Below are 21,097 nucleotides of genomic sequence, written 5' to 3' on the forward strand. Positions count from 1 at the left end.
AGAATAACATAGAAAAAGAGGAGTAGCTATTTACACTGAGAGTATTGATGCAATAATATATAATTAGGTGCATCTCCTGCCTGGAAGTTCTCCCTTCAAGAAATAAAATCCCGTATTTTTGAATGTGATGCAGGTTATTCAACCAATCTGAGCAAAAATTAGAGGGTTTGAGAGAGAAGAGCAGCCCTAAAAAAAAAAAAAAAAAAAAAAAGGCAACCTTGTGGGGTATAGGCAGCGTACTCCAGTTACGGTGAAAAATGGCAGTTTGATAGCCTCTAGGCTATCACTAGGGAAAAGAAAAAATCTCCCAAATAGATGCTATGTCTGGACTGACACCTTACATTTAAACTCCAAAATGCCTTGCATCCACACAGGCAGGTTTCTATCTCACTTAAAGTTTGAATCCAGGAGCAGTAGGCTTGTGTATGCACCTGAGTCAACATGGATGGAAAAAGGTAGGCGGGACTCCAGGCTTGAGTGGGGACATGTTTCAACTTGGAAGAAAAATACTGAAGTTGAGATTACATAACCAAACTTTCCAGTAGCATTTTTTTAATCCCTTTTCTACCTTGTCCCTTGTAACAAATCAACTAGAATGCAATCATGCTTCTGAAAGTCTTTCTCCAGTTACACTTCATTTTGCTCATCTCTAGTTTTACTTCTATTTAGAACTCTTCTGCCTTATTTTATTTTTACCTACTCAGTATAACACGGAAAAGAAGTTAAAGGCCATCCTGTTCTTATACTCTGGTAGAGTGGCTTCCCTTCTCCTCATAGCAGTCTGGAAGTTTGGGGAGAGTGAGTASGGAAGCAGGCATGTCCTGGCTCTATAAATCTCTGCCAGATGTGTAAGGTGTCCTCCTAGATACCTATCTTTTTAGCAATCTCTGAGAAGGAAGACTCTGAAATTACTGCACTGTATTAAAGCATAGTAAAGGAAGCATGTGTTTTATATAAATAAGCAAGCAAAAGACCTCAGAACTGATGCTTGAAAGAGAAAACTGATAGTATATGATAGGTGTGGAGAATTTTTCTGGGTTTTTGGCAGTGACAAAGTATAACACATTGAAACGACTGTGCATATTAGCTATGTACACAATTGTTACTAGTGTTAGAAAATGACCTCCTAAATGGACATGGACAAGCTTTTCATGTAACTAACTTTACGTTGGAGATCTAAACTTAGCAGTCGTGAAATTGAAATGAGAATTGCAGAAACAATATGCATCTCTACCTTGCTCCATACCTTGCTCCATACAGATATCTGAAACAACCTGAATTTCAGTGAGAAAATTGAAGAAACAGACAAATTTGGAAAGGTGGACACTGCTAGGACATCTCAGGAGTCTGCAGAAAGAACATGTCTGTTCCCCTGAAGGTAAAGAGGGCTTTTTGCCATGGAGAGCAGCATAGATTCCTATAAGCATATAGCTTTTTTGTGCCCCTACTTTACGCAAAATAAGCAAACAGTTACCTGAAAATCCAGTCACACCAAATAGTTTGTAAAAAGATGTTATATACTTCATGGAAAAAAAAATCAAATAATGATGATTATATAAGGCATTTAATACCAATTAAAACAGTAATTATGCAAAATTAAAGGTTAAGTTGCACTTTGAAGACAAATTTAGGAAATAGTGCCCCTATGGGTGCTTGAAATTCACATTTTTTTTGTGTGTGTTCAGAATCTGACTGCCAATTTTGGATGTTTTCCTATAGGAATATCTGAGGCTGAACAGAAATCACAGACCTCAACACATCTTGTGCTCTGTGCTGTAAATATTTGAATCTGAATCTGCCATAAGGGGTTACTGAGCATGCAAACTTGCACGGAGGAAAAAGTCTAAGAAATATTTCTGCGCTTTTTGAAGACCTAGCAACCAACATATTTCTGTCTGTTTTGACTGCTTTTCGTGCTTCTGTTCCAGCTTGCGGCCTGTCTTGTGATTCCACGGCTGGGTGGGAATGAATTAAGCCCATCAATATCCTTTTGACCTCTTCATATGCAGGAGGTTCACCTTGCACAGCTATTTTTTTCCTCTCTGCCTTCTTCTGCCGTGGCACCTCTCTAGAGGGCTGAGCATCTCCAGGTGGGGAGCAGCCACATGACTGACTGCTCYTCCCAGGGCAGCATCCCTCCACCAGCAGCCCATGGCARTTTCTAGCAGGCAAAGAGCTGCTCTTGGTTGTTTTCTCTCTCCTCCGGTTATGCAGGTGTTTCCCTTCCCACTTGAGAAGGGGGGGAGGAAAGGCCTTTTTACCCCTCTCTTCTGTTTTGCTTTGGGGGCAGAGATGTGTTGGTGTGTTATCACACTGCGCACACGGAGTTCAGATTGAGCATGCGCTAACACTGAGCAGATGCAGCGATCCTGCGCAGCCCAGTAAAATATCTCACTACTTTGCAGTAACACCAAGTGCTGTATAAAGGAGCTTGTCACAAATGGTCTTTCCCAGGATTAGTGTTAGCTTCAGGGAGGTGCACATTTGATTAGTCCTGAGTGTACCATCTTCTAGGGTTAGATGCCTTTACCATTTATTCCTCATTTCTTGCTGTTGGAGGTATCTGGAGTTGGTTGCTTCCTCTCCCTGAGGAAGCTGGTTTTGCATCATGCTTCTGCAAGCCAGCTTTTAACTACCTGATCCCATTTTCAGAAGCTGCTTCTGCAGAATAGTATTAACTATTTCTTGCAACAGTATAATKGTCAATGCGCACAGTTATAGAGGAAAGACTGGCACTTCAGTCTCACCCATTTTTTYTCTCAGTATAAAAATCACACTATACAAAGAAGCAGGGACTGGATCCCAAGTCTATCCCCTCTCTGGCAATGTGGAGTTTTTCAGAAAAATCTGCAAAGGCTTTTCCCTGAAATCTAATAGAGTTTTAGCTTGATTTCAGTAAAAACAGCTTGTGAACTTTCAAAAATGCTATCCAAAACTTGGATGTAGTCCAATAAAATGTGGTACACTAGTGCTTAATATTTATTTACTGCCAGATATGTCTACCCACTGCTTAATATAAGTACTAGGGGATTCTTCCAAAACTGTTACCACAAACCACCATATGCAACTATTGTGAGAATATATATATATATATATATATATATATATATATATATATTTTTTTTTTTTTTGAGTCAAGTATCCTTATGATAATGATTCTGGAAGGAGAAATCTTTCTTTTTTTCACTTTGTTTATTTTGTTAGGCACAACAAAATGGAATGTGTTCTGCACTATATTTGCTTGGCAAAGTTAACAATAGGAGAAAAATAATGTCTATATCAATAAAAAAAGAGCTGATATGACCTTAAGCTAATACAGCATGGGATGTTTCATCTGCTAGAGAATGTGGATTAAATGTACTGTGTTTGCATTAGCGGTTGTGATTTTCCAAATTACATTTGGGAAAGATAATAGATCAAAGCTTGGGGGATAATGCATGCAGTGAATAGATAAACCAAAGGGTGATTTACTTTGCTTCAGTTTGGCGTACCAAGGCTGACTCCAGTTCTCAGGTGGGATTTCATTCTTCATGTCTGTTCCCTTCTCTGCCACTGTGCTAGGTTCATCACTGTGCTTGGCAATTACTGCCAAACTGGAGAAGTTGTTTCTGATGCACAAAGAACAGCTTGCTGGGAATAGTCTGCAGTTTCTCCTTCTCCTCTGTTCACTTTATAAAAACGTCTGGGGAAAAAATAAAAACCCTCTTATGATTTCTGACCCGGATTCCTTCAAGTGCCAATTGATGTTCTGGAGCTGAAAGCCCCAAGATAGCACATCTGCAAACCCCACAAGCTCTCAAATCCTCCCAGAACATTGTTTAGCCACGTAGTCTCACTCTGCAACACCAACACAAACTTCAGTGAACTACAGGAGGGAAGAAAAAAGAAATGTGTGTGTGTGTGTGTGTGTGTGCATATATATATGTATATATAAACTGAATACTATATAGGAGTATTTTTTTTTTACATAGGTTTACAGGGGAAGATTTATAAAACATACAGAAGTGACTCTTTCTTATAACCTTTTTTATTATTATTATCATTCAATTATGTCTACTAATTCTTCCTAGTGCAGGTTTGTCTTCTTAAAGGGTTGCTTTTGCCCCTGCAGTTGTTTCTGTGATTGTCCCTTTAACCATAACCAAGTCCTACAGAGACCTGTTGTGTAAGGGCTTGCTTTTCTTTTCCATGTAGTAGTCAATGCTATAACTAAAAAAAGAGAGTTTTTTTCACTTCCTTTTGTAAGATGAGTGCGCTAGATGTATTTCTGTTTCTGGTGTGTAGCTGCTACCTGGACAGTTTGGGCTGTCTTCCCAAGCAGTTTCTCTCCCTGTTGTTCCCAGTTTTGAACTTACCAGTCTTAAGAGACTCTAGCTGCAAAGAAAGTTGGTTGTTTTCCTTAGCATGTTTAACCTATATTGTGCATTTGTCTGTTTGCTGTAGGGGAGGGAAAAAAAAAAGAGGGGGAGGGGTGGGAGAATCTTGTGGTTTGGAGAAGTGTGTATGATTAGCTCTCCCATCACTTTGCACCTGCTGTAATTGCAGCAGCTGATGGTTTACATGCGCAAAGAGCACATGTGGGTCTTTAGATGTAATGCATCTGCTTAGATGGAGAAAATACTGTAGCAATCGTCTGTTTCCAACAGTTAAGCTCTGCAGCCTTTTACCTCRGACCTTGGGGAGGGGAGGTGGGTTGAGTTTCTATCCCAACATAAATGTAAATTACTTAGAATAGAAAACAGGGGGTGAATGGAGGGTGGGGGGGGCAGCACAGGATGGGACTTAATCCTTCCACCCTGTGCCACAGGGCAGAAAGGAAGGTGCACTTTCTGAACTACTCCTTGAAGTAGCATCAACTTATTTTCTGCCTTCTCTCTCATCTTTAAATGAATATGAAATATTTATCTTCATCTTTAAATGAAAGAAGCAATCTGGGGTTTCATTTTTCTCTCCAGAGCTTTTAAAAGTCTTCAGGYTTGTAGAATTTAATGGTTTCAGCTCTCCTGTAGTTCAGGAACTAATATAAAAATCATTTCTTCCTAGTTTGCTATGCAATATGCATGGYTTTAGGGGTATTTGTAGCATTGCCATGATAAATATTTTCAAGAAAAGGCCTTAAATCTTGTTCCACTGAAATAAAGTCTCACTATTGTTTTCTGTGGAAGAGAAATTTCTTTCACATACAGTAATGTTTCTTCATTTTTTTTTCTGCGAAGTCAAAAAGCATCAGTTGTGTAAAAGTGGCCTGAACTGTCTATATGTTTAACCCATCTTCAAAGACCAAGCTTCTTGTCTTCATCGCTCAAATTTATATTTTGCTACAACAAGAATTTTAACTAGTAAGCACTGCCATAAAAATACAAAGCATGTTTTATGTAGAAGGATCAGTTAAAATAGAATAAGTTTTTTAAAACTACGTCATGCTTTTCTTTTAGTTATATCTTTCAGCTCAGTCAAAATGGAAGGCTATTTTTCCCTGGGTTCAGTTTTTATAGTTTTTGTCCAATCTCCTATTTGAAAGAAAAATCAGCTTGGTATTCAGCAGATGTCTACGTTAGAGTCTGAAATTAAAAGTACAGGAAGTACAAATGCATCCAAGTGCTRCTATAAATATTTTTGCCTGCTAAATGATGGCAAGCATGCTCGTCTGAGGAGCAGAGCACACACCGAGGCAAACTATCCCTTTGCAAATTCTATGGCMCCTTATTCACATTTGCTGTAGTGTGCTTCCTTGCAGGGCAACAGATTGGTCTGTGGAAGAAATCACAGCAGAGCAAGGACCCTTTGCACCAGGTGGCCATATTTATAAAGGTACTTAGACACTCACTGGGATTTTAACGGGGCCTAAATAAGGTGGACACCAAACTCCAGTGAAATCAATTCACTTAAGTGCTTTAGAAATTCTGGCTTCAAAGTCAGACAGTCTGAAATGCAGCATCTAAATTGCTTGAAGCTGAGGATTTTTGCAACCTACACTAGTGGGGAATAAGCTTGCAGTTTAGCCCTCAGAGTWTCCTTGTGGCAGACGTTTCAGAGCAAATCTATTAAGCGGTATCGGTGATCAGCTCGAGCATGAATAATGCTGATTACATGGGTAGCCTCCGCCTGACCCCCTTGTCCGTGGACGCTCTGAATGGAGCCATTTGATGTCAGCCCGATAAATACCACCTCCAGGTTGCCTGGTGTTAATTTAGAGAATGACCCCGCCGAGTCGCGCTAATCCATCAAATTTATACGCTCAAGCACCGGCGGCAGCGGAGAATAGCGCTCGGGGGGCCTTACCGGGAAGGGCAGCCCGGCGGTAAATCGCGAGCGTGTTAACCGTTTGCGTGGCTGTCGAGAGCAGAGTTCACGGCGGGCCGTCTCTCGGGGGCCGGGAGGACTCGCAGCATCCACCTGCGCTCTGGGAAGGGCAGCGGCACCGGTACGGTTCCTGGCACGCTGCAGCAGCGCGCCGTGGGTGCAGCCAGGTGAGCGCTGCTAAGTTCACAGCAAGTTCAAGGATTCTCTGCGAGGCAGCGAAACGCCGCCAGCCAGAACCTAGATTTCTGGAGGAAAACCGAAAGGTAGAGGAAGGGAAAGAAAAAGCAGCTTTTTCACTGCTGCTGCACCAGCCTYTTTGGAGGAGTGACCTCCGTGTGGCGTTCATGCCGTTTGTCCCTGTGCATGTGCGACCCTGCTYGTAGTGTAGCCAAGTGTGACTGGGTGTTGTTTTTCTTTTCTTTTGCTTCCCGGTGGCTGGCAGGATTCTGAAAAATGAAGCACTTTGTGAGGTATCACGTGCACCTGAAACTCAGTGCGTGCATGCACACACCCCCAGCAAATGTCAACTGTGAAAACCACCAAAAAACCTGCAGCCTGTCACTCCCTTCCCCCGAAAAAAAGAAAAGAAACTTTTAAAAATTACTGCAGACTCGTACCAAAATAACCAGGTAGCTTTTAAAATTCCCAGCCTGGAAAGCAAGCACAGGCAGTCATTCTCCTTTTCCTTCCCCCCTTTTTTTTTTCTCTCTCTCTCTCTCTCCCCCCCCCCCTTTTTTCCTCTCTCCCCCCCCCCTCATTTCCCCCCCCCCTTTTTTTTTCTTTTCTCCTCTCCCCTTTTGGTCATTCGGCTGCACTGGGGCTGCCGAGGCTCGGTAAAAAGCACTGCGGTCTCTGCCCCCCTCCCCAGGTTTCCCCCCTCCCTCCTCGCGCCCGGCCGGGGGGCCGCGGGGCGCCCCGTCGGGGCGGGCCGGGCCGGGGGTGGGCGGCGGCGCCTCCCCGGGCGGGGCGGGCGGGCCGGGCCGAGCCGGGCCGGGGGCCGGAGGGGAGGGGAGGGGAGGGGAGGTCCGCGCCCCCCGGAGCGCAGCGGAGCGGGGCGCTGCGCGGAGCGGGCGGGCGGGCTCGCCTCCAGCCCCCCGGGCCGGTCTCCTGCCCACGCGTGGAGAAGATGCGGGGGGGTGGCTTCGGCTGCTGCCGGAGGAGCAGCAGCGAGCCCCCGCTGGAGCCCAGCCCCAAACAGGTACCGGGGCGCGACCCCCCGCCCGGGCAGCCGCGCAAACCACGTGCCGTGACCCTYCGCTCGGCCGCGTTTCGCGGCCGCTGCCTCTCGTCTGCGGGGGGTGCTGGACCCCGCGGCCGCCGAGTGGGAGCGTTTAACTCGTGTCGTTTTCCTTCGGCGCGCCGAGGTGTTTGGAGGGAGAAGCGGTTGTGCAGAATGAGAGAGGGGCTCCGCTTTGCTTTCAGCCGGCAGCTGTTTTCTCAGAGGCAGTGCGCGGCTTGCTGGCGGSGTTTTACTGGGAGCGCGGGGCCCGGGCAGCCCTTTGGGGCAAGATGCTCGGGGTGGGGGGTGAGGGCTGCCCCCGGGCTGGCTCGGGTCGCACTGGCAGATAAGCGCGCTAGCGTGCGCAGTCTTGGTGGCAGCACTGCTCGTCTTACCTCTGGCTGGAGAGGTGCGGGGATATAGGGTGGATCCGCTTGCTTCTGTGTTTTAGAGCACCGCGCTTTACAACCCTGCTTGGGGTTTGTTCCTAGCGTCAGCTGCTGCTAGTGCGAGAGAGCAGCAAACTGATGCTGAAGGAAAAGCCTGCAACTGGAATCACCCCCCTGGAATGACTCCTGTATGTATATGAGTGTGCGTGTGTAATATATAGGGAGAGTGTGCGTGTGGTGTGTCTCTGCAGAATTTTTTTTAACAATATTTATATCTCTGTGTATAATGATGTTTACATGGTCACGTGCACAGTAYGCTGTCTTAAACTACTGCTGCAGTTGTTGTGGTTGCCTGATATTCCATCCTTCAGTCACCTTCTTACAGAAAATAAAAAAAAACCAGTTGTCTCACTGCAGGTTTTTTGGTATATTTCTTTGGTCTTTTATAGGTGAAATAAAAATAGTCATTCTATACAGTGCAGTTTATTTCTCTCTCTCTCTCTCTCTTTCTCTCTCTCTTTTCCTTCCCCAAAGTTGGTGTCATTCACACTTTTGATTAAATCAGATGCTTAGAAGTTTTTATAGTTAAAAACATAGTAGAGAAAAGATATGATGTGTCTTCTTTAGGAATATCTAACTGCTGTACATCAAGCACTCTGGTTTGTAGCAACAAATCTTTACTCATATACTGTAATACTTCACTCTCCAAGCCTGCAGACTCCACAGTGTTCATAATTAATAACAGTTGTTACAAGCAAGTGGGTGAGCACAACACAATATAAAATCATGTTTGATTCATTTGGCTTTGGGGGCATTAACTATTTCTCAATTAGAACTGCTCCCAAGACCGCCAGTGTCTGGCAAGTGAAGGTCTGATTTTCGTGCAGGTAGTCATGTGATTATTACTTGCCTCACATGCTGGGATTTTGAAGGCAGAGCTCCTGGCATGAGTGGATTTATGTCAGCTGTCGGATACGCCGCTCTGGAAACGCACCACCCTGAGCCCTCGCCTAAGCCTGCCCCTGCCTGTCCTCGCCCGGCGCGGGGCTCAGGCGAGGTGCTGCCTGAGCTGCACGAGCAGCCGTCACTGCACCGCTCCAGGGACCAGCTGGGGCAGGAGAGGGCTCTCATGTCCCCTAAGGATAAAATGCAGGTGGGTGCCAGGCTTGCGAGATAAGCTCTTTGGAAATGTGTAGGGTTTTCTTTCTTTCCTTCTTTCTTTTTCTTCCTTTTTTCTTTTTCCGTATTTTTTCTCCCTCCTTTCCAGCTATCTAACTTTATGGCTTAACTGATACGATTTTGGAGTAGTTCATCATTCGTTTTGCTCTGTGCCTTTTCAGTCCCTGCTACTACAGGGTCTTCATCCAAGACTCCTCTGCGCTGCACTGCTCGTTGAAATGATACCTCTCTAAGGGCAGAAGGAAATGAAAGCTGTGGAATTACAGAGGCAGCTGATGATATATCAACTTATACTTACTCTAAAAATAACAAGTAGAGAATCATGTCCCAGATAGTGTGCCATACACCTTATCGGAAGCTAGAGCTCTATGCTCTTCTTCTGTCGGATGGAAAAGCGTGTGCTGTAAATTCCCAAAAGAGCAAGTGGATAGGAAGTATGTTTGCACCTTGACTCAGGGAGCCAATGTTAGCCAATATAGAAGTTAACAGTAGCTTCTTTTTCTCCCTTTCTGCCCACTCCACGCATCTGAGGGCTTGTGGAGTTTCCCCCTTCATTTTTGAAGGGGAAGTTTTCAGACTTGTCGCTATTTTTGCAAATGAAATTTTAAGTTTCTTTCAGTGTTCTCAGAAATGATGCTGCTAATATATTGTGAAACATTTTGAAAGTAYAGTCAGTGTATTCCACTGTCTGCTTTCTATCTGGATTAAGGTTTTCCTTCTAAAGTCTTCTACCTTGCAGTTTATCAAAAAGAGCCCTTTAAAATAAATATTATAGTTTGGAAAAAATGAGAAATTAAATTTCCAGACTGAGCAATTTATTTATGACTGTGGGAAGAACTCTCCTAGGTTTGTTCTTATTCATTCACTCTCACGCRCAGTTAGAGGCACCACTAACATTAGTCTTTGAGATTTGGTGAAAGAATAATCTTTTTTGTTCCTTTAACTAACCAGGATGTGGTTTGTAGCCAGTCTCACTCTAGTGATGAAATGCATAGAGGTCTGCAAGGATTTTTCAGTGTCTGGACTTTTTTGCTTCCTCTCTTGGTCCTAAGCCCTTGATGTGTAGTCACTTCTGCATACAGAGTGAAAGGGTGCCAAGCTGATGCTTATTGTTTAAGCCTTCATTAGGTGGAGTGGCCTCCTATGGGGTTAGGTGGCCCAGACCCTGCTCCTGATTGTGACTCTTGGGAAACTCATCTCATTGCGAAGAAACTAACAAAATGTTGAAAAGAGACTTTATGGCATCCTCATCATCTTTATATTCCCCTCAAATTCACWTCTAAAATGTCAGGTTTAATTTTATTTTGATTTATTTATTCTCAAATTTATACATGAAAAAAGAGGGTGAAAAAGTCAATTTAACACAATAATGTGAGCTTTCATGTCTTTATCTTTCAGCAAAACTTGTACATTYCCACTAGTGATGGAGAGCTGGTGTACCTGAGGGCCAAACTTTAGAGCTTGCAGTTACTTGGTTACAGCACTGTTTCACTGCTAGCAGAGAGGACACATTGAAGGACACATTGCTAACTAGTATAGATGGTCATTCACAGAATCAGTAAGGTTGGAAGGGACCTCTGGAGAGCGTCTAGTCCAACTTCCTAAAGATTTCCTGATGCTGGTTCAACTGGGGTTTGAACCCAGGACCTTCAGCATGTAAAGCAGATGTGATAACCACTACGTTATTATTTGTCTCATTCATCAYACCAACAGTCCTACCAAAGGCAATCTGTTAGGTGAGGTTTGAGTATTAGGTGTCTTTATGTATTTATAAATCATATACATGCAGGTCACCATTTATAATAATAAAATAAGCATAGAAAATTGGCCCATTGCACCCAAAATACCAAGCAATGATGTGTAAGAGASAGAATAGGAAAAGACCATTTTTTTCCTGTTGTAGGCTGTGCATATCTGTTGTCATTGTTTTAAAAGTGATGGTGGGTTTCCTTTATTCATTTTTTTTTAATTATTACTTTAAGCAAAAACACATTAGTCCTCTTGCAAGCTAGTGGACAAAAATGTTCTGAGACACTTCATTATCTCATGTAGTAATGCTTGAATTAATGTTTCTCCCTTTCCAAGTGCTAATTCACTAGTGGAAACAGGACATAGGTAGGAGAAATTGGTATGAGCAAAGATGCTTTTGGGGCATGATGAAGCAGGAGATAAAAATGCAGATTCAAAGTGATGTGGGTTGTCTCCCCTTGGGGGAGATGGACACGGGGCTGCCCCCACTYGAAGGCCAGTGAAGGGGTAAAGGGCACATTCTGAGCTGAAAAGTAACCATTTAAAAAAGGCACTTTCTGACTTCCCTGGTTCAAGGCTCTTTGTTTTAACAGCACTATTTTGCAGTGACTCCTTGACTCCTTTAGTTCTGCACGAGCAATGCAGTTAAAGCATGAGTCCACTAGGTACTCTGGTATCTTTGCCACGACTGTTTCAGCTGGTAAATCCAGCGATGGCAACAGAGCTGAAGGCCTGCTAACGGGACACAACCTGGGAGGGAAGATGCCACTTTTCACCACGATGTGTATGAGACGCACTTTCGGCTCTTGTCCCCAAGCTGAATTTGCAAGGCTGGGCATTAGGAAAGATGGTTCTTCAACTGCTACAAGCTGTGAACATACAGGATGAATGCACCATTCAAGTTACAAGCATGAAATACTGAACACAAAATCCCACAGTGGTGTTCTTTACTTTCCTGAGTTCAACTGGACTTTAAAGAAGGAGCTTCGGGTTGCAGCACAGACTGCGCTGGCTCTGATGGAGCCTCCCGAGGCCCTTTTCATTCAGGAAACTAGTAGTTTGCATCAGTGCAACTGTTACCACCCGGGTGGTTTATTTATTTATTGTCTCCGCTTCCATTTGAGTTTAGGGCCAAGGAGATGTTCGTAAAAATCAGAACTTATATGTAATATAATATGCTATTATAAATGCATATATTGGATCTGGCTCTCAGATTGCAGGTTCCTGTGTAGTTACATCCTGTTGGGTTTTGTCCTCAAGTTGATTTATTATCTGAAATTTAACAAGCTTGTTATGAACCAGCCTAATGGGGATAATTCTTACCTTGCTGTGATGCCTTATTAAAGCCATAAAGAGAGGTCAGCAGGAGGCATGACTTATTTCAAACAAGCCATTCATAAAGCTATAAATTGGTAAGTCTTTAAAAGTGCAGGTTTTCAAGCTGCAGTTAAGGAGATTTTAATACTAGGTTACTCTCCAGGGCAAAATTCCCTCTTTGCAAAAATCTCTCAGAAGAGTGTCCTCACAATAGGTCTAAAATGCAACTTGAGCAAGGCACTGGCTTTGCCTGGCTTCTCCAACAGAGCTGAAATTTACCTGTTTAATCACAGCTGCTTGCCCATAAATAACAAAATTGTGACTGCTAACAATAAAGTCATAATTGGGAACTGCCAGGGGTTCAAAATGGACAATTATGTTACTAGTAAAACAACAGACACTGTTAATCACATAACATTTCATTTGAAAGTCCTGTTCCCTCTTTAAATTTTAGTGGAAATAAACCCAGTAATCCTTTCTCACCATTGCACCCATTCTTATCTAAAATCTTTCCTATCTCCTTTAATTCACAGACCTCAAGTTTTTCACTATCTTGTCTCTTCCACTGTGGTGATCCCATCAGGTTGATACCATAATTGCTGGTGGCTTTCTAAAACCTCAGCTTTTTGAGTCCAGTGGGATTTATACGTACTTTGCTAATTCTTTTTTTTTTTTTTTTTTTTTAAAAAAGTTCTGTAAGATTGTGGGAGAAAAACTTGAGGAACTTTGGAAAAATAGATGAAAAGAAAATCTTTTTTTTTTATTTGTAGAGAGAGACAGAGAGAAGAAAAAAGTGATGAGAAGCTAGCACTTTGATTTCTTGAGATTTTTTTTTTTCTCAAAGATTTAAGATGGGTAGTACTATTTCCTGCTGTTGACTATCCCTATTTTCAAAGACATTAATAGAAGAAGGAAGAAACAAATTCAGCATTGTGTCTACTTTTCAGTTATCAATCTCACTCTTCCTTTGCTCAGTTCATCTGCAGTAATGGTATGTTTTACACTGCTCAGCACTGAAGATAGAGAAAGAATAAGTAAGAATTAATAGGAAGAAAAGGGAGGTTATTATGCAACAGACCATCTGAAATAACTCTTTGAGAACATCAATGTCAATACAACAGAATGAATCGAAGTTGATGCTTATGATGATTAATGGCAATGTTGGACGAGTATGACTGAAAATAAATGTTAACTGAATGAATCTTAAGGAGAGTTTTGAAAGTGAAAAGTGGCCAAGTTGGAGGAAAAGAAATGAATGATTGCAGGATAATCTTTCTGCACACAGGATTTTGCACTACTGACTTGCAAGCTGGAGTCCCTGGGATGAAGCAATTCTGCTGTTAATTAGTTAGGGGCCAGAGTCGGTAGCAAGATAATCAGTTATTTATATCACTGAACATGGGACAAGTTTGAATCTGACAGTCAGTCTATAAGATGTCAGTCTGTCTTGTGAAAATGATAAGATGATGTATTCAGTCTTCAGGCATAGATGTGCTAACACAGAAAAGAGCTAATCCTGCAAAAATAAATATCATCTGGTGTGCTGCACAGAAGCATACTAGCCTGTGAGGCTTATTCTGTCCATCCATGTAATCATTTTATTCTCCTCTAAATTTTATTACTTATTAAAATTTTCATTAGTTTATCTCAGCTTTTTCCTGCAGTTTCTCAAGAAATCACTGTTCCCTAAAACTGGATAATCTCAAAGGCTATTTAGGAGCTCAAATGACCTGCATGAAGGCTTTGCTTCTCTGCGTGGCCCCTGCATCTCCTTAGCAGTGCCCTAACAAAGCAGGCTCTCTCCTAGCCTGTCTGTGCTCTCTTGTCCGCAAGACAGAGGTGTTTACTTTCCCAACAGGGACAATGCCAAGGTCACGCGGCACAAGATTTTGGAAGGCTCAAGTGATAAAAAGTGCTACAGAAATTCTCATTGCATTTGCTTTTGTATGTTTTATTATACTGCATCATCCGGAATCATTCTGACACATCTGAATGTGCATTAACTGATCTGCTGCTTTTCCACCAAATGTTAGATCCCAGGTGGTAAAGAAAGGCTCCATAAGTGAACTATTAGAGCAGCTTCATTTATTCTACTTAAGTCCAAGCTACTGTCTGTCCTAATCCAGGTTTGACTTTTCCCTGAAGTGGCCTAAGTGATGGATCTTTCTTTATAGAGTCTCAAGCAAGTGGAGCTCTGTCCATATCTTCCCTGCCCAACAGGACACACGAGATGCAGCAAAACTTGGCAGCTTCTAAGAGCAAAATGCCACAGTGTGTGAGAACTAACCTTGGGTCTTCAAAGTGTGCAATGAACCAGAGGAGAGTCTCACCACTCTTCTCCCCTCTTACTTCTCATTTCAAATCTATACAGCATCAGTTCATATGTTTACCTTTTCTAAAACAAGAAAATAGGTTTGGAAACTTTACTGACAGGAGTTTAGTTACAATATTTAATTATTAAGTTCTTTGCCTTGTTGGGAATTGTCTATGATCTTTATTAATTCACTTACTGTTTAGAATTGCTTAAGTAACTTTGTCTTCATCTTTGAGTTTGAARAGAGAGCTCTGCCAGGCCTCTGTGTGCCTTGAGGTTTGTTCTTAAACATCCTCCAGACAAATGAATTTGCCAGCCAGAAGCCTTCAGTGACTAAATGGACACACGAAYGTGCCACGGCCAGCTGGCATAAGGAAGAGAAACATTCCAGAAGAGTCTCCAAATGTCCATGGCTCCCCCGCCACACCTCATCCAACAAATAGCTTTTGCAGCATGCCTGGAAGTACATCAGATTGAGGCTGTTTTGGAGCAAGGGCAGGGAATATGTTCCAGACTCCTGAAGCTTTTATTAAGAATATGCAGCTGCCAGCACCCTTTCTCTTTGTAAGTGAAGGATCCAGCCCAAACCCTTCCACTGACCACAACTGTGGCAGAGTTTGATTTTATGGATTTCTCTGCACTGTTGGCTTTGAGTGTTGTGTTGAGCATTCACTGTTCAGAACTTGATATTTGGGCTGAACGAACTGATTCCTTTTTTTTTCTTTTCCACAGTAAAGAAGACTGTGCTTTGGCTGCATTTATAGAGCCCGCTTTTACAGGGAGGTGGGATGYGTCCCACTGATGATAGAGTTACAAATTAGCTCGAGAAATTCCAGACTAGAGTTTATCTTTATTTTCGTTTTCTTATTGCCTAGTAAAGTGAAGGAAATCTGCCTGCATTCAAATAATCCCATGCTTTGTCTGGGTTATAAAGGCTGCCTCTAGATCTGTGCTCATTTAATCACATGGACTACTGTGACCAGGGTGAGAGTCTGGCTCCCCCAGTTAACAGCAAATTCCCAACTGGTTTCAAGAGGTTAACCTCAGAATTTGAGTTGGGTCRAATATATTCCGGCAGAGATATAGGAGGGCTGTTGCATGCCTACTGCTGTGGTGTCCTCTACTTGGGTTTCGATGCTGTGGCTGCATCTGACCATGATTGTGTGCCCTAAGGTTAGGGCTGTGTTTCAGAAACGCACTCTAAAAGTACGAGGTGTGTGGTGCACAGCCCTCGTGTGAGCACAGTCAACACGTCGTCGTGCTTGGTCTCCATTTTATGTGACTGTTCCTTGCAGTTATTCCTCCTCTCTTTTTAACCACTTATATGAGAGGATCAGGTTCACTGAAATGGGCTCAGTCACATTAGGAGGTGGTATCACATCTTGCTGAAGCATCAGTTGAGAGAAGAGTTGATAGTCAAATGCTTAAAAAATAATCACAATATTTACAACCTTATAATATTKGAATACTTTGCTAAACAGAGGAGGGAGACGAGCTCTTAACTACAAACTAACATCCTCATTCAGATTTAAATATGAACACATATCAAACAAAACAGGTTAGTTTGATACCCACCACAATAACCATATGACTACCTTTCTCCTCCCTTGCTTTAAATATTTTCCAGTGTTAGTAAGTTTAAGTCAAGTTTCTGAGCACTAAATGGATAAATGAAAGCCCCTAAAGCTACTTTTAAGCAGCTAAATGAGCAGCCTGTTTTTCACATTCCTGAGCATTTGGCATTTTGCGTTGGTTTTATTGCGAATTGTTGGTTGACCAGATATTTTGTTTGGGCTTTTCTACACCAGAAAGTTTTACTAGTATAATTCTTAAAATTATTTTGTTTTAAAAGTTTATTAAGTACATATAGCTAGCTAGATTTACACCATAATGGTCTGACTCAGTTCCTGGTTCATTTTTATTTATAAGTGTAACAAAATATATCTGAGGAGGAGTAATATGACTGTTGAGTGAACAGCCACCTAGAAATGTGTTTATAATAGACTAACATAAATTTTCCGCAGAGATAGGTCTGTCTTAGGTACCTAAACATGGATTTGGAAGCTCAAGGACAGGTTTCTGGACAGTGTCGATTTAATACTATTTTGGTTTCTGTGTTTATACTGTCCCTTCAGACAGCAAAGGCACAAAGTTGTTCTTTTACTCCAAATGGGTTTTCCTAAAGACCAAAGCTGAGCAAAGAGGTACAGATCTTTCCATAAATGTTAGCCCTGTCTTCCTTCCTCGGTGTCTGGGCTGAAATCTTTCCCTGCTGTTCGTTGTGGGGCTGGTTTGTTGAGACAGGTGGCAGAGCTGCAGGATGACGGATTCCCCCTGGTAATTACAGACACAATCTATCTTTTCTACTTCACATCCTCCTTGTCCCCTTAGGGAATAACCAGATTCGAATTAATAGGGATTGGGAAAAAGCAATACTTCAAAAAACAGAGGGTGAAMACTCGGGCATTTGTTTCCTTCAGGGTGTTAATGATCCAGCTTTCAAGTACAGTGGGGCAATTCGTGCTGTGTTGTGCACTTTCAGCTTCGTAGCCAGTTTGAAGATAACATTTGTGCTATTGGAGTGGCACTGCAAGCTCCAAGGCTCCCTGTAGTAGATGCAGCTGGACCTTGATATTGTAAGGTGCTCTGAAAAACAAGATGCAAGGAACAAACAGATGCTATAAGATCTATAGCATCTCTTACGATAGACCAAGAAGTCAAATTTTTCTAAAGAAGAGTATGCTTTAAGGATTTGTACCCTGATGCTGCAGTCTGAGGTTTTACCCTATTTTTCTTCACTTTTGGTTAGACTGGGACTTCTAGCCTGCACAGAACCTCATCTGACATGGGTAAAGCAGTTTTAAACTATTGCATCTACCTAATTCTGGCTACAGTACATGTGAAAGGTTGCAGATCTGGAAAAAAAAAATCCACATATTTGTAAACTGCCTTTTTAGCAAGTGATAGAGATACCATTAGGATTGTTTAGGATATAGACAAACTCTCTTCTTTCCCCCCACTACTGCTCTCCTTCCCCAAAGGTATAAGCCACCACATACTATGGCACTGCTAGACCTTTTGGTCAGTGGTCAGACCCAGGGTCTGCTGTTGCAGACATGGATGTCCCTCACATGAGTGTCTCTGGCAGGAGCTCTGGTGGGACCCATCCTGAGCAGACTCCAAGTGACAAAGCTGACGGAGCCCCTCTCCCTGAGGCCATGCTGTCCAGCCTATTCAAAGCCTCACCCCTGTTTGCTGCATGCAGAAGAGCCCACACTAACTTCAGTAGGCAACAGAGTTGCTCTGCTGTGGAGCTTGGCCAGGAGGACATCTCTAGCTCCTCTCTTTCATCATTATTAGTGGCACCGCAGCTGGCACGACATGCGCTTGGCTTGGTATGTGTTTGCACTTACTGCCATAGTGTCAGTACATCTCCCATCACTATTCCAAATGTGATTTACGTGTCCCTGTGGACACCTTACCTTCATGACCACCAATGACTGCCTGGGGTGTGGTGTATCAGGGAGGATCTCAAGGATGTACTGGAGGTGGAGCCTAAACCATGAAAGGCTTTTTAAAATTTAATTTAATTTATTTATGTCTGGTAAATGCATTTCACCTCTGGAGGGCTTTTAGGAGATTGTTGCCTCTCAAGTCAGCCCTTGCATAGCCAGAGTAACTGGGAGGCTGAGGTGACTGGGAGGGGAGAAAGCTGCAGGGCTGGGCTCAGGCTCGGGGCAGAAGGAGACGTGTGTGGCATTAGGAGAGCAAGGGGAGGGAATATAACTGGTTGGAGTAGAGTTTTGTCAGTGACAGTACCTGTTCTTTCGATACAGGAGAGTTGCTTGAGATCTGAACTCACAGCCTCTTCAGACTGAATTGCAGTCGTACTGAATTCCCCTTTTATCGTTTGAGTTTTGCAATAGGCAATAATGGACCAACGCAGACTTAAAAGAGGAACTCTTCACACACAGTGTCCYGAGCTTAACACTCTCCTTGCATATGCTAAGAATGAGCTTTTAGCTMTTTGATTCCTAAATATCATTTTCTTTTGGCACCATAAATTCAAATGGATAGGATCAAGACTACCATAAATTTTAAATTGTTTTTGATGAGTTTTTCCAGATTCAGTAACAGCAAGRCTTCAGTGTCAGATCTTGCACACTTTACGTAGTTGTTAACAGGACATTTGCACAGAGAAGACATTAGCACTTAAATTGCGTATTTAAGTCACTGGTAAAGACAGCAATGTTCCCTGCATTTAAAGTGTCTGTTTTCTGATTTAAATATCTATTTTTGAATATTTTCCATACTCAGGCCACTTGTCCCTATAGCCTCACTTTCTGTCTTTCCATTTGATGAGCTTTTYCAGCTCTATTCCTCATACCTCTGACATCATGAAAGACTTTCTCCTCCTCTAAAATCACCTGCATCGAGCCCTTATCTTCTGTTTTCCTCTCCTGAAAGATTTGAACTAGACCTCAGGTTTCTGCATGTTGTTGTAAATGGGAGGGATTACTTTCACCCTGTAATCTCAGTTCTGTACTCGTAGGACAAAATTCATACTCTCCAGCTAAAACATGATTTTAAGGTTCCTTTCCCATATGTTTAACAGTAGTAAATCACAGCTATGTGATCTATGTCAATTAAAAACTTCCATCTATTCTTGTTAATCAATTAATATTTTCCAACTATCAYACAATGACAGCATTGTAAAAATTCTTGGTTTTCAGTTATATTGGTTATACATTTTTCTGTGTTTTTATTTCTTTTTCACTTCTTATGATTGAGRTATCATTGAATCCAACACAACAAAAGCAAAATATAATTTGAGCCTGGCAATTTTCATTACATTCCTTTTCCAGATGGATTCTGAAAGGTTTTGGAAGACCTTAATCCAGAATTTATGAACAAAGCCTACAGAATTTAATAGTGATAAAACCAGTAGAGTTTTATAAACCTAAGAATAAAACTTGTCTTTTATGTTGGAATTTTTTTGAACCTACCTGTAGAATTTGAGAGAAGGGATCAAATTTTCTATTGAATTCTACACATGGCATATAAAAATCTGTGGAAAGTTATCACTCCATATTAAATTCTGAAGTTTTTGCAGAAAGGAAAATGAGGAATGAGCTATCACAAGATTTATAACAAAAGAAAGTGTACTAATGAAACACAGTCTTGAGAAATGTTTCTGTAGAAAGGCAGAAACATACTTTTATGCTGAGTTAATGCCAAAGTCACCCTCTTGCCTTTCAAACCATGTATGTAACAAGTGTCGAGTTGTTTTCTTTGCTTCTGGAATGAACCGTCATTAATCATTCATTGTTTGATAGTTGCTTGATTAAACTTAATGTTGACACAATTTCTTTTCAATGTGGCTGATGGAAAATGTCTGCAACAGAGCCGAAATTAACATTTGTCATCCGACTTATTCCTTACTTGTTTGTGCCACTCTGCTGTTTTTTTGATCTTAGCCTGTATATTCCTAAGGGCAAGGTCTGTTTTTTAGTGTGTGGATATACAGTGCAAAACTCAAGTTTCCTGGCATTTTTAAGATGCTGTTGTAATAAGCAGTGACAATAATAACATTTTGCCAACTGAAATTTAAATTTTTCCTCAAATTTTCTGAGTTTTTTTTTTCTTTCTGCAGATATATGTGGAGTCTTTCATCCCTTCCAACTTTTGTGCTTTACATAGTATGCAAAGATGCAACACAGTAGGCATTTGTATGCTATGTACAAAGAGATACAGGCCTATATGTACATAGACATCTCTCTACGTAATCTTTTTCTCAGCAGTGGGAATAACGCCAGTTCTAACTCCCTCTTTTATTTGCCATATAAATGTGTGTGCTTTGTTTCTCTTTCTTCCCTGACTTTGGCGAGGAGAGGTCTGGCTAATTTCTAGTCAACGTGTTTATATGGGTTTTGAAATCTCATTAAGGGCTGCAGCCATCTATGGGAACAGGTGGGAAGTGGAAGCCAACTTTTGACACCCTTCGCAGCCTTCAGTTCAGAAAAGCCGGGGCGAGACCGCGATGCAGTGCTCAACTMTCTCTCGAAAGGGCGGCTAAGATGGAAAGCGGCAGCAGGAGGAGGAGGAGGAGGGGCAGGATGGGAGGATAAGACGAGGTCTGCTGGAGATCTCCTAGAGAGATCCCTCCCGAAGTATCTGGTCCCGGCTGTGGGGCTCCCCATGCCTGAGGGCAGCTTGTCCTTYCCTCCACTGGCCTTCTCCTGGCCTGCAACCCCGACAGGCTGAGAGGTAAAGTGAATGCTTTGCTTGGAAAATTTCAGGTGCTTCAGGGCGTGTGAAGTCGGCCAGCAGCAGGCCACCACCTTTCCCCGCCACAGGCTGCACCTATGGGCGCAGGTTTGGGGAGGGGAAGCCGTACGGGCAAGCTGGCACCTGCCTGCGTCCGAGCGTCCGTGTCGTCCTGGGGCGGGTGGTGTACGACTGCGTGTCTGTGCTACTGCCTCATCTGAAGCCTTTCTGGGGTAGAGCTTGACCCCGTTTGAGGTGATGGCAGGCCAAAAGGAAGGCGTTAGTTTGGTAAACTGCTAGGAAAGGCTCTGAGAAATGCTGTTCTTTATAAGTGATTAAGTCGTAGGTACTGAGAATGGG

The 21,097-nt window shown here is 42.5% G+C and overlaps 1 protein-coding gene across 6 annotated transcripts in view; it reads left to right on the forward strand.

Moving 5' to 3' along the window:
- Positions 1–7,370: 7,370 nt before the first annotated feature.
- Positions 7,371–21,097, forward strand: part of TNS3 (tensin 3) — a 304,187-nt gene continuing 290,460 nt past the window's right edge. For 4 of the 6 annotated variants that reach the window (XM_085302203.1, XM_085302204.1, XM_085302205.1 and 1 more), the window contains exon 1: positions 8,840–9,064. In XM_085302203.1, coding sequence (XP_085158329.1) covers positions 8,858–9,064 — 207 coding nt within the window. In that variant the 5' untranslated portion in view covers positions 8,840–8,857. Of the gene's footprint in view, positions 7,502–8,839; positions 9,065–21,097 lie in introns of those variants that run through there. The other 2 variants (XM_085302207.1, XM_085302209.1) reach the window with 1 other exon arrangement.

Source organism: Rhea americana, unplaced genomic scaffold (genome assembly GCF_003343005.1).
Source record: "Rhea americana isolate MKP2758 unplaced genomic scaffold, rheAme1 scaffold_189, whole genome shotgun sequence".
NCBI lineage: Eukaryota > Metazoa > Chordata > Aves > Rheiformes > Rheidae > Rhea > Rhea americana.